This window comes from Aotus nancymaae, unplaced genomic scaffold, assembly GCF_030222135.1.
Source record: "Aotus nancymaae isolate 86718 unplaced genomic scaffold, 86718_ANA_hifiasm-v0.15.2.pri h1tg000065l, whole genome shotgun sequence".
In the NCBI taxonomy this organism is placed as follows: domain Eukaryota; kingdom Metazoa; phylum Chordata; class Mammalia; order Primates; family Aotidae; genus Aotus; species Aotus nancymaae.
Genome location: NW_026988480.1, coordinates 7,628,971 through 7,642,725, shown reverse-complemented (window position 1 = coordinate 7,642,725; position 13,755 = coordinate 7,628,971). Strand labels below are relative to the sequence as shown.

Genomic DNA, 13,755 nt, shown 5'->3' with positions numbered 1-13,755 from the left:
ATAACCGGTGACTCTTCTGCCTCTTGTGACCGTGCGCAGCACTGGCATCATTGGGAGGGTTATCAGGCCATAGATGGGGGAGCTGCAGGGACAGGGGCACCCCTCACTCAGAGAGCAGGGGCAGGACCATCAGGAAGTGGCACTTTCCCGAATTCCCACGGGGTGGAAGGCCCTGGACAGGCTGGATTCTGCTCTCAGACCAAACCATACACAGGCAGGGCCCTCCCCTACCACAAGGCTGTGGGGTAGTGACTACCAGAGACAGCCACGTTCCCGTAAAAGAGACTTTTCTTGGAGAAAGATGGCTTTAAAATATCACATGCCTCACAACGGCAAATGAGAAGCCACAGCAGCAGATGTGATCTGGACCAGCATGCAGAAGGCCATGGCAGGGAGGCCTCTGTCTTCCCTAACCAGAGGACTGTCCACTACAGGAACGCGAAGCCCAGAAGCCAGTCCCAGAGACAGGGAGCTGTGACTCCAGCCAGACCCACAAGATGTTTACCTTTGTGCTATCTACAAGGAAAGGGACTGATATATAAACCAAAAATTGTAAGTAACACTGTGGAAGGATGTTCCCTGTTGACAAACACGTGCTGACCTCCCTCCACAACCTGGTGCTGGCCAGGGGTGCTGTAAACATGGGGCGCAGACTTAGGCATGGCCTCCGGGGACTGAGGAACCAGGGCATTTGCAGCTAGAGAACTGGAATTGTAAAGAAATGTTGAGGCCTCAGCTTGCTTTTCCATTGGCCACAAATCTCCCACCTCTGTCTGAGACTGTCTGACTTCTCAGCAAGACTCAATACTGTCCTTGCAGGGATCCTTCCAGGATGTTCTGTGAGCATCCGGGACCCTCACTCACTATACCGACCACCCATCAAATGCTTCCGCCTGGAGCATGTTGTAGACACCCCAGGAGGGAGGGCCTTCTAGCACACACGCCCCCACATTGCTAAGGATGACTGCACCCGCCTCTCCCTGTCTGCCTTCTTCCCACTGGGTGCCTGGGAAATGGGGAGTGAAAGTGGTTATGGTAGAGAAAAGGAAAAGAGAGGGCTCAATTCAAGCCAGTCTTGCTCTCAAATTTTATAAATACTTAAGGAACCCAGAGATATAAAAAAATTAAAACAACACCATGATGTGAAGCAGCTGATGGCTCACAGAGTTAGAGCAGCCTGTGCTGCCAGGGGCCCCAACATCTGCCCACAGAAGTCAGGAAACTCCTCAGTAGGCAGCTGTGGGCTCAGACCCCTCAGGCAGGGAGTGTCCTGACTGAAAACAGAGGGAGCCACATAAGGGGCACAGTGGAATGTCCCCAACCACAGCTCACTGTGCCCCTCCCGTCAGTACCGCTCCACCCAGCGCAGGTCTTCCTTCCAGGCCAGGACCTGCCCTCCCTCTCCAGGAATCCAGGATGCTCCCCCAGGTCTCCCTACTGCCCCTCACAGCAGCTACACAGCAATCCCAGCTCAACTCCACACACCAGAAGGGAGGAGAAGGCAAGCCACTGTGCCCAGGAGGGACGGAGGGGCAGGAGATGAGAATCTGCCTGTCCCAAACAGGTTCCTCTCCAGGACCCGTGTGATTCTCCTGTAAGATTCCTATTTTTCATAGCACAAGCTTTCAAATACTCCTAAGGCTCCGCAGTGAAAGAGTGGTCTATCCCACCAGCAGGGAAAAACTGCTGCCTGAACTCATGTGGCCCTCTCTTCAGGGCTTTCTCTCGGTATTTCAACGCTATCCTTGTTTGCTGGCTTGAGATCCTAACAGCTTCATCATACACACTCCATTTCATATTAAACCTCTTCCCTCTTGATCAAGAGAGGTAAACACCACCCCTCCAGTCCTCCTGACCAACTCATGAACTGACTCCCACTTCTTCTGAAAGACACGGAAAACCACAGGATTTTCCCTAACTCGGGGCTCTCAGCAACCACCATCAATACAGCAGGTCAGATTGAGACAAAATCCACACACCAACCACGAGCCCTCCAGAGTGTACAATAATTATGTATTATCTACATCAACAGATCTTTTTAGGACCAATGGCAAGAGATCAGAATTACGCTCGTAACACGTAACAGAAAGAGCAATCAACACAGTACTTGGTACGAGGGCCCCTAAATGCCTCCCTTTAAGATACAAACATAATGCAAACATTTCATCAAGATTAGAGTGACTCGAGTCTGCAATTTTCCCTTCATCCCTCTAGTTTTAGTTTTGTTTACCTGGGTCTCCCCAGAGTGTTTCTAGAATATGTTGATCCTTTGCCTTCAGATTTTGGAATATCTGCATTTAAAACAACAATTCAAACATGTGCAGTCACAATTCTGTAGCATAGAAAAATGAAATGAGAAATAGCATGCACTGCACCAGAGGATGCGCACGGCCCGTCACTGTGCTATCTATCGTAGAGCCAACCACAAAAGCACATGGTGTGATGCTCACACCACAACTCGCTGGGAGCGCTCAGATCTTGGGAAAGTTACAGCCTCTTTAGACTTTACATTCTCTGACTACAAAATGAGTATTATGATATTGACCTGGCCATGTTGTTATAAAGATTAAATTAGCACTACATATTAATATGATTTGCAAATCCAATAATGATATGTTATATTTATATGAATATATTATTTAAAGGGCATAAGCCTCTGGAGAGAGGGAACTTGGTTCTCAAAAATGCATGGGGTGAATGATAATCTCAATGGGAAAGGCTGCAGGCACTCTTTGCTTTCTTTTAGTCTGATGAAGCAATTCAGAAACCACAGCCCAGATTTGTTTTCCAACAGTGGTATAAAATATGCCTGTGCCGTTGACTGGACTGGACAGGTTGTTGGTGACCAGGAAAGGAACCTGCCTTTATGCCGGTGTTTGCTCCTGGAGTACACCAAGTCGAAGGGAGGCACGTGGAATTCTCAAAAAAGTTATCCATCAATCCAGTGTCTAAAGACAGCTGATGACTTGCTTAGGGCCACATAAAATAAAAATAATTTCAAGCTCTCCATCAACAAGAGAAAAAGCACCTTGGATCAACAGAGTCAAGGTTTAAGGTCTCACTCCAGGAATGCCAGCGCCCAATCCAGAAGCCAGCCCTCAGGTTCCTATCCTCCCGCAATGCCAGCCGTTGTTAGGCAGCTCCCGTTCAGATCCGCTTTCCCCAAATTGACTAAGCAAAAGAGCAGAACCCTCAAAGCATCCCTAACAGAAAAGAGTAACATTCTCACTCAACGCTCTGCTGGTGGCACAGCCGACTGTCTACGCAGGCCTCAAGGAATCCGTGTCCTCAGAGAATGAACGACAACCACATATTTGGAGGGTAAAGAGTTTGCTGGCTAAGCCTCACAGGTCAAAGACGTAGGTCGGGCAGGGCCAACACTAACCATGATTTCACTTGGAGCTGAAAATGACTTCAGACGTTCGCAGTATCGTAATTCATGACCTAAAGCAATTGAAAGGTGGATAAATATTGGCTGCAAATGAAAACACAACCAAGTCCACTGTGCGGAGATGACAGCATGGATTAAGACCCAGCCAATCTAAAAGGGAGAGGGAAAGACAGTCACAAAATAATGCTGTAATGTGTCCAACAAAAATCTGTAGAAACCTCTCCTGGGGCAGAGTTTCAGGAGAACACTTTTTTTCCCTGGCCTTGCATAAGTGCCCTCACTAAGAAACAACCAGCGACAGCACTATTCGTTTGCGAAAACTTCTTGAGCAGGCAGGCATCATCTTTGTTTACAAGTTGGGTCACTGGAGTGAGGTTCTGAAGCTAGAAACCATGAACAGAAAATTCAAGTGGCCGTGGATTTGCCTGAGCAGGGCAGCAAGATGAAGCATGTGTTTGCAAGCCCTGGACCTGAAAGTTGAGACCAGGGAGGCAGCAAGCTGGATCAGGCCCCTGGAGCCCTGCCAGACTCCTGATGGGCCCGCTGCCTGTGTGAATTCCTGAGCAGGGTTACATAACACCTCGGCTACCCTCCCCATGGCACTGCCTGACTACGCCATATTTACTAAACCTCTTGAGGTCCTGCCCTTTGGAAAGGAGCAGGCTTAGGAATCTGACCTTTTGTGAAAAGCACATTGCAAAGACAGGACGGGTCAGGTGTGCAGCTGGGAGGGGTCGAGCAGAGATGGGCTGGCTGTGTCCAGGTGAAGGCAGACGGCGCGTTGAGGTCAGCTTTGCTGTTGCCCGCAGCAGCGCCCTCTGCTAGTAACTGAGTTCAAGGAATGGCAAGTGGGGCTCTGTTTTCCCAAGTCACTTTCCGCAGTTCAGCTTGACTCTGGCCCTTCCTTCTCTGTGAACTTGACCACTGTGATCTTCACCAGCAAGCCCCAGTGCAGAAGCCCTCAAGAGGAAAGCCGGGCAGATAGGCCTGCAGACAAGGGACACATCAGAACCAAGGAGGGGAAAACTCAAAGAGGACAAGAGGCCTTTTTGAAGGAGGAGGATGAAGCATGGCTAGCCCGCCTGGAAAGCCACTTCTCGCCTTCGAAAGTACACAGACAGCCTCAGAAAATGCCCAGACTGAGAGTGCAGTCTTCAGGGTGTCAATCTATACATGTGCTTTCTGCTCCTTAGGATCCTCTCCAAGCCTTCACTGTTGCCAAAAGAAATAAAACCACCTGTGTATCTGAACTTTGCACAGAAAAGGCCCTGTAACTTCTTCCCCCATTGGAGACTTCTCAACTTAAGGTTTGCTCAGTGAACCTGCAGTGGAGCATGTCAAGCAGTCACAGGGTAAAACTGAAGGAAGGGCAAAGTGAAGGCGGCGTGGGCGTCCTGTGCCGTGCTGAGCACGACAGAGTGGGTCAAGGGGAAATGGGGAGAGGCTGGAGAGGAGGAATCAGCCGCTACTCCTGCAGTGCACACCCTCAGGACACCCAGAAGCAGCCTGAACAGGAGAAGGGGTTGGCTCCCCATCCTCTCTAAGGATGCTTTGCTAAGAACAAGAAGCGTGCAACCGCATTCTTTTCTTCCTGTGTTGTTTCCTCAGATCATTTTCAGAGAGAGTCAATAGCACTCAGGTTTCTGGGCTTCGGCACAACATGCACTCCAGACTCTGATCGGGGCGCTGCCAGCGACACCCTGGGCCTCTACTCTCCAGGTCAACCATGAATGTCAGCTCTGCTGTGAAGCCACTCCTCTAACACGAGGCAAATCGTCTCTCCCACCTGAACCTTCAGCTCTTATCTCCGCGCACCCTCCCCCAAGCTCAGTTCCACCTGTCCTACCTATCTGCACGCTCGTCTCCCTGGAGGACCCAGACTCCCAGGAGCAGGAGCCCCGCACTGCCCACTCGCGTGTCCACCGCCTCCCCTCATTCAGGCTGCACAATGAATGTGCTCAGGATAAAGGCTGGGGACAAACCACAGCCACAAGGGTTGGGCCGTCGATGGCACCTGACTGCACTAGTAATCTTACTAAACTTTCCAGAAGAGGTTATTTAATAAACAGAGCTGTTACAGGCTAAATAGTATCCTTCCAAAATCCATAGGTTGAAGGTCTCAGCACCTCAGCATAGGGCCATATTTGGAGGTGGAGTCTTTACAAAGCTAACTTAAAATGAGGTCATTAGACTGGGCCCGAATGATTGATATAACTGGTGCCCTTGTAAGAAGAGATGAGGACACAGACACACAGAGGGAAGCCCAGGTGAGGACACAGGGAGAAGACAGCCACCTCCAAGCCAAGGAAAGGCCTCAGGAGAAACCACCTTGCCCACACCTGGATCTCAGGCTCCCAGCCTCCAGGACTGTGGGAGAATCACCTCTGTTGTTTAAGCTGAGACCAAGGCCCACTCTGCCATGCTTTGTGGTGGCAGCCCTGGCAAACTACAACAGGTGAAAAGTATGGTAGGCTTTGCAGAGATAGATAACCAAACGAAACCTCTTAGCTAATCACTTCTGTGAACACAGCAAGGCAAACGGACCCTCTGCCATGGAAAAGTACACTTTTCAGCCATCACCCACATCTTCCTCCACCCATCTGAAAACAGAAGCAAAAATAAGCACAGAGTGTACAAAAAAGGGATTGTAAACACAGGAAGCATAAATCAAATCATAATACAATCCTAGAAAAACCCCATGTGAGGAATGAGCAAAGGTACAGGAAGGAAATTATTTTATCAAACTATCTCCTGTGGAAAGATCTGGAACCTCCTACCTAACAGCATTTCTTAACTCATGGACTCATAAAACATGGAATGTTTCATGCCCCCGCACTGACCTCAAGAGACTCCCAGCTAAACCTGATGCCTGAATTCTAGAACTTTCACACTCTCGCATTCTTCAGGGATGTTTGGCTTCTGCTTGGATGCAGATGCACCAGAACATGACACGCTTCATCACAGCGTCATGCCCACGATGTGCCTCCTCCAGCCAGCCATCCTCACTCACATAGGAGCCAGCAGCAGACACGTGGTGCACTGTCTTAGTGGTTTTCAGAGACTCTGGCTCAGCTGACTCACTAGGGATGTGGCATCAGCCACTGATTCTCTGTCTGTAAGGTGGTGACCATGATAACACAGCAGGCCCCTGAGGGCCCTCAGCAGTCACAAGCCACTGCCACTCCTCGTGAGTTTCTGAGGTCTACTGAGCATCAGCCCCCTTCTGAGGAGCATGATGACAGACTTTGGAAGCTACGGCTAGAGAGAACTGCCACCCTTGGAGGTGCAGACGGGGTGTGGATACCAGAATATGGAGCCCAGCTTCAGGAAGGGTGCAGGACACGCCCAGGCGTCTCAAGCTCAGAGCCGGACCTCTGACATGGGTGGGTGACATTAGCAAGACAGGAGAGACACAAGAGAGTGATGCAGAGTGTGACCAACAACGCAGGGTCCCTGGGGATGAATGACAGGGGCAGGAGGATTAGGGACTCCTATGTCAGGCACAGACACTTGGACCTCCTCCCCAGCAGGGAAACTGTGGCCAGAGGGGTAGCTGCAGGCTGCACTGCGTGGTGAGCAGCTCAGAGGACAGGCAGCTTGGAGGACAGGCAGCTCAGAGGACAGGCAGTGGTGTCCTAGGGAAGGAGGGGCCTCTGTAGGGCCACGATCATGGTGGCTGGAGGCAGGACTCTGTGTCAAATCTGCACAGCTGATGAAATGGGGAGCAGGGGTCTGTCTAGGGTGAAGCCTGAGTTGAGAGGTCAGGGCCAAGGTGGTTGGGCAGTGCTAGATCAGGGCTTGGAGACAAAATGACAGGATTGGCTGGGGCAGCAAGAGGCGGCCAGTGGGTTCCAGTGGGCTGAGGGACACACAGTCTGAATGCCAAGCAGGTTAGAGCCAGCGAGGGGCAGAGGACCGGGAGGAGATGGAAGGCTGGAGAATGCCAGTCTAAGGTGACCTGGAGGCTGCTGGGGAAGACTCCCAAAGGATACAGGTGGGATGCCGAGGAAAGGATGCCACCACCTCCTTGACCCACTCACTGCCCCTCTCCGCCCTGCCCCACCCTGTTCCTGGGCCTGCCTCAGTTATCAAGTGCCAAACTGCCACTTCCACCACACCCCATCCAAGTCCCGTCCATGCGGCCTGCTCAAAGCCACATTCCAGCTGCTGCAACAGGGGTGCATGTGATGTCTACCCAGACCACACGCTGGGGCTGCGGTGCCCACTACAGGGTGGGACAGGCTGGAATGCAGCGCCGTAGGGAGAGGGCCTGTAGGGTGGGTGAGGTGCCAGGGGTTTGTCTAGAGGGAAGAGGCAGTGGCTGCCCCAAAGACTAAGCCACAGACTGGTCTCACAGACAACAGTGACCTGGCCACGCCTCGGGGTCACACTGATGCAGTTTCATCCCCTGCAAGGTGCTGTCCTGGGAGACTTAGGCGGCCAAGCACACTTAGTCCTCACAAACCCTAAGTGTGGTCTTCACTGGACAGAGGTCTACATTTCCCAAAACAAAATATGCAAATATGTGAGCCCTACAAAATCTGGCTTCAACCTTCCTAGACAACGACTTTCCTCGCAAGACAGACATCCTAACAACAGCATCTGCCTCATGGGTGCCTGGAGCCGGGGATGCTGCGCCCCCTGTTTGTATAGTAACACCCCTTCCAGCCTGGAGCCAACTCACAGATCACGCCCCTCTGAGTCCTCCGGTGACCTCTTCCGCCCGGTCTCATCACGGGCTACACAGTATCTGCAGGTTCCTTCCTGCCAGAAACCCCATGTCCCCACCAGGATCCTCCAAGGCAAAAACTGCACTCATGGGCCTAGAGCCAAGCACAGGGACTCAAAAAGCACAACGCATTCAAAAAAAAATAACTGGATGAATGACGATGATAGGAGGGAGGGGCCACAGAAAGTAATGAGGAGGAAGGAGGGAGGAGCAGAGAGGAGGAAAAGGAAGAAAGGCAAGAGGAGGAGAGAGAATAAAGGCGGGGTGGGAGAGAAGAGAGGGGAGAAGAGAAGGAAGGAGGAAGCAGCTGGAGGAGGAGGCAGCTGGGAAGAGAGGAGAGGAGCCAGGTAGTGCCCAGGGGACTCCCCTACCTGCCTGACTTTAGAAGACCCTGCAGCTACCAAGGCATAAACAGCCCAGGGGAGAGGGCCCTCCCATGGGGGGTAAAAAAAGTCACATGTTAGCCTGAGGGTCACCCTCCATGACTGAGTTGTTCAGCTGCCTCCCATAAGTCACCTCAAAGGCACTGGGCCATAACAACTCATCACTGAAGGCCTGATTCCGGGAGCACCCACCCTTGAGATGCCATCTCCCAGGGTAGGTAGAACACTATGCAAACAAGATAAGGGCAGGTGCAAATCCCACAGCATCACCCCAGCCTCTCTTGGCCTCCTCTTTAAAGCTGGAACACTGGACCCAATTCCAGCGTGGCTGGAGAAGTAAAGTGCTTCACACAGCCAGCGCTCAACGAAGGCTCAGGCCCTTTGTCCAATGAGCCCAGGAAGTGCCCCGGGAGAAGGAGCCTCCAGGGTGAAGTCTCCTAGGAAACAAGCCCACGGCTGCCTTCTGGGGCAGAGGATGTGAAGGAACACCAGAGCAGATGTCTCTCTACCCCCGAGTCCTCCCTCTCACTTCCAACCACAGGGCCACTGCACCGCCGCTGCTAAGGACAGACTTCCAGCCCAGGTCCTCCTTCTTAGGACAGTAGAATAGAGGAAAGAGGCCTATAAAAACGTATGACAGGCCGGGCGCAGTGTCTCATGCCTGTAATCCTAGCGCTTTGGGAGGTCCAAGTGGGCGGATCACAAGGTCAGGAGATGGAGACTAACCTGGCCAACATGGTGAAACCCCGTCTCTACTAAAAATACGAAAAAAATTGGCTGGGCATGGTGGCACCTGCCTGTAATCCCAGCTACTCAGGAGGCTGAGGCAGGAGAATCGCTTGAACCTAGGAGGTGGAGGTTGCAGTGAGCCAAGATTGTGTACTGCATTCCAGCCTGAGCAACAGAGCAAGACTCCATCTCAAAAAAAAATAAAAACAAACAAAAATATATGGCACACCCCACACTTCAGCTTTCTCGCCTATGAAACAGGAAGTAAAATGTTTATAAAGTGCTTAGCTCAATACCTTGAAAAGGGCTAAGCCCAGCTGTTGTTCCAGGCCTGCCTTCCAGGCCTGCAGAACCCCTCAGCCAGGTAGTGAGCATGTGAAGCAAGACAGACCCGGAAGTCCCAGAGGGACCCTATACTCCTGGATGGGTCTAGAGGATCTCTACCTTCACAATTCTTGCTGATTTGATTTCTGTAAGAATTGAGGACCAGCAAGGCAGGGAGTTTACCACCTACTAAGCAAAGATTTTAAAATCCAGGGGTTACAGGAAAATTAATGAGAATCCTCAAAAACTTTGCATAGGACATTTACAATACAATGAAAAGCTAACTCTCCATTCATCTTATTGCCTTATAGAGAAGTGGGTCTTCCCAGGCCACACATATGCCTTAAAAGCTTACCTTATTTCAGATAAGAAAAACTTTCTTAAAATTATTTTAAATGTGTGAATGTTTTGTATTCAAGAAAAATAAAAGGCAAAAATGTAATGGCTAATCTCCTCCAAAACCAACACACTCAAGAGTGTGACTCAAGAGTCAAAATTATCTGGAGAGGCCAGGCACGGTGGCTCAGCCTGTAATCCCAGAACTTTGGGAGGCCAAGGAAGGCAGATCATGGGGTCAAGAGATAGAGACCATCCTGGTCAACATGCTGAAACCCTATGTGTTCTAAAAAATACAAAAATTAGCTGGCTGTGGTGGCACGTGCTTTTAGTCCCAGCTACTTGAGAGGCCGAAGCAGGAGAATCTCTTGAACCGGGGAGGCAGAGATTGCAATGAGCCAAGACTGCACCACTGCACTCCAGCCTGGCGACAGAGCAAGACTGTCTCAAAAAAAAAAAAAAAAAAAAGATTATCTGGAGAAATAATTGTTTTGATCATTAATCAAGCTGTAATCACACCAGCTGTATTTCACACTTTGGCTATTAACGATACATAAATATTCTATTTCTGCACACACACTCTGGGAGGCCTGTGATCATGTGAAAGAATGCAAGTTATACTCAAAACACAGGGGTCCCAGAAGTGAGTGGCCGAGTTAGGACATTAATTTCCAGGTTAGATATCTCAAGGGGCTCTAGAATGAAAGAGAATCAAGAACGAAGATTTGTTCTGTCCCTTTCATTAAAATAGTTTTATTCAGAAAGTTAACGAAATGCCTTAAGGCAGTGGTCACCAATCTTTTTGGCACAAGGGACCGGTTTCATAGAAGACAATTTTTCCACAGACTGGTGGAGGATGGTTTCAGGATGAAACTGTTCCACCTCAGATCATCATTCTCCTAAGGAGTGTGTAACCTAGGTGGCTCACACACGCAGCTCACAATAGGGTTCGCACTCCTGTGAGAATCTCATGCCACTGCTGATCTGACGGGAGGCGGAGCTCAGGCAGTCATGCTCCCTTACTAGGCCCGGTTCCTAATAGGCCACGGACTGATAAGGTCCACAGCCCAGGGACTGGGGACCCCAGCATTAAGGCAAAGGCTCATTCTTCCTACAGGGCATTTTGTGGGGTTACTGTTTTAGCACAGAATCGGTTTTTCCTTTTGAGTCATCACCACTGGGAGAGCGGGGACACGGCCACGGCTGCGGCCACGGCGAGCACTCACCATGACATCCCCCTTCAGAAGCTGGGCCGGCTCAATGACAATGCAGATCCTGCTGGGGTTTTCCGGGCCAACGTTGCTTTGGGATGAAGAAGAAAGTAGAGCATTACGTAACTTCACGATTTCATGGGAAGAATACATGTAGAGAAAAGTAACCCTCCAACCAAAAACTCAGAAATTACACAGAACGCCCCATCAGCCCAGAATCTAATTCCTGAGAATCTAAGTGAATCTAAAAAGCTAAAGAAAGCTCCCAGGCCAAGGAGGGTACTCAAAGCGTCATCGGGGTCAGTGACTAATTTGAAGTGACTAAGGTCCAACCCCAGGGGCCTGAGCTTGGAGACGACCATGCAGCCTTAGAGGAAGGGGCCCAGGGTGTGCACAGCCACAAAATGCAGGTGCAATTCCAAAGTTAACGTCAGTGCACACAGGGCCTGGAGCAAACCCAGAAACGTGACAACAGCTCTTTGAGAAGTGAGAATATTTGTTACCTTTATTTACTTTTCATAAAATGCCTGTCCACATTAAAAAACAAACAAAAAGAAAGCTTAGAAATGTGTACAGATTTTGGGATGTGTGGCTACCTTCTGTTTAAAATGCAAAGGAGGCTGGGTACTGTGGCTCATACCTGTAATCCCAGTACTTTGGGGAGCCAAGGCAGGAGGATCACTTGAGGTCAGGAGTTTGAGACCAGCCTGGCTAACATTGTGAAACCTCATCTCTACAAAAATCCAAACATTAGCTGGGCATGATGGTGGGCACCTGTAATCCTAGCTACCCGGGAGGCTGAGGGGGGAGAATTGCTTGAATACAGGAAGTGGAGGTTGCAGTGAGCTGAGATCACACCACTGCACTCCAGCCTGGCCAAGACAGCGAGACTCCATCTCAAAAAAATAAATAAAAATAAAAAGCAAAATGGAAAGGAGAAAGAGAAACCAAGGTGAGACCCTATCATGGGACTCTCTCCAGTACGCTCACAGTAAACCCTCCCTACCCTCAGCTTCCACATTCATGGACTCAACTGACTGGGGATAAAAAATATTGTGGGAAATAAATAAAAAATAAAAATGCAACCATAAAAAAACAGAAATTAAAAAACAATACATCGTAACAACTCTTTTCACAGCCTTTACATTGAATTAGGTATTATATGTAATCTAGAGATGATTTAAAGCATACAAGAGGATGTTCATGGGTCATGTGAAAATACAGTGCCGTTTTTTTTGTTTTGTTTCGTTTTGTTGACTCTCACTCTGTCACCCAGGCTGGAGTGCAGTGGCGCGATCTCAGCTCACTGCAACCCCCGCCTCCCGGGTACAAGCGATTCTCCTGCTTCCACCTTGAGAAGCTGGGATTACAGGCATGCGCCACCACACCTGGCCAATTTTTGTATTTTTAGTAGAGACGGGGTTTCACTACAATGGCCAGGGGTGTAGTGGCTCACATGTAATCCCAGCACTTTGGGAGGCCGAGGTGGGTGGATCACTTGAGGTCAGGAGTTCGAGACAATGCTGTTTTAAAAAACACACCTGAACATCACGTATTTGGGTAATCAAAGGGGGTCCTGGAATCAATCCCCCTTGAAAACCGAGGGACCATAATACTCCAAAAAGCAAATGGCCCTCTCTCCCCTCGAGACTCCACCCACATGTCCCTTAATGGGGCCAATTGGCATTACAGCCCAAAGACACTTGTTCGGGGCAAGAGGGAGGGCCAAAGCAGGAGGGAGGGCTGAGGAGTGATGCCAGAGCACAGGCCACCCCAGGGTTTTCCCCTCTGGACTCTTCTTTGGCTCCTTGGCATTCTCTGACCTGAACCCTCCCACCCTCTTCCTGCGGGACAGGCAGCTGAGGCTCGGCTGCAATTCCCTGGGCCATCCAGATCCCACAGCAGAAGCAGCAGCAGCACTCACTAGATCCCGGAGGTGTACACGGGCTGCATGGCTTGGTAGAGCTTCAGAAAGGGCCGGCACACTGAAAGAGAGGTACAACCGTCTGTAGAGGCATGACCAGGACAGAACAATCCGGAATTTGACAAACAGAAAGAAAGGGACGAGGAGACCACGAGACCGCACCTGCGGCCTTTGAGGTTTGGGAAGGCAGCGCATGGAGCCACAGCGTTGCTGCAGGAAAAGGCCAAACCCAGTCCTAGAAGTCTGCAGAACAACATAGTTTGACCTTTATCCAAAGGGTTGGAAAGGCTCCTGAATCGTTGAGCCAGGCTGCTTCAAAACCAACCAGCAGCTTGGCAGGGTCACTCTGGCCATGATGACCAGGGGAACCTGAAGGCACAGATGTACTTCAGAGACAGAAGAAACCTGTGAGCAAGCACCTGCATGGGACTGGTGAGGAGGGGCAGGGTCCTGAGCCCCAGCCATGTGCTGTGTGTACTTGCACTGGGCTGGGAAAAAGACAACAGGACCCTGACCCTCAGCCATGTGCCGTGTGCTCCTGCATGGGACTGGTGAGGAGGGGCAGGGTCCTGAGCCCCAGCCATGTGCTGTGTGTACTTGCACTGGGCTGGGAAGAAGACAATAGGACCCTGACCCTCAGCCATGTGCCGTGTGCTCCTGCATGGGACTAGGGAGGAGGGATGGAATCCTGCTGACCCTGAGCCATATGCTCTGTGCAGGTGCAGGGG

At 50.6% G+C, this 13,755-nt stretch overlaps 1 protein-coding gene across 5 annotated transcripts in view; it reads right to left on the bottom strand.

The window, feature by feature from the left end:
• The window catches only part of TNS3 (tensin 3), a 319,311-nt gene that overhangs the window by 125,093 nt on the left and 180,463 nt on the right, over positions 1–13,755 (bottom strand). For all 5 annotated transcript variants that reach the window (XM_064366692.1, XM_064366695.1, XM_064366694.1 and 2 more), the window contains 2 exons: positions 13,028–13,088; positions 11,119–11,194 (listed from right to left, as the gene is read on the bottom strand). In XM_064366692.1, the coding sequence (XP_064222762.1) occupies positions 11,119–11,194; positions 13,028–13,088 (137 nt within the window). The remainder of the gene's footprint in view (positions 1–11,118; positions 11,195–13,027; positions 13,089–13,755) is intronic.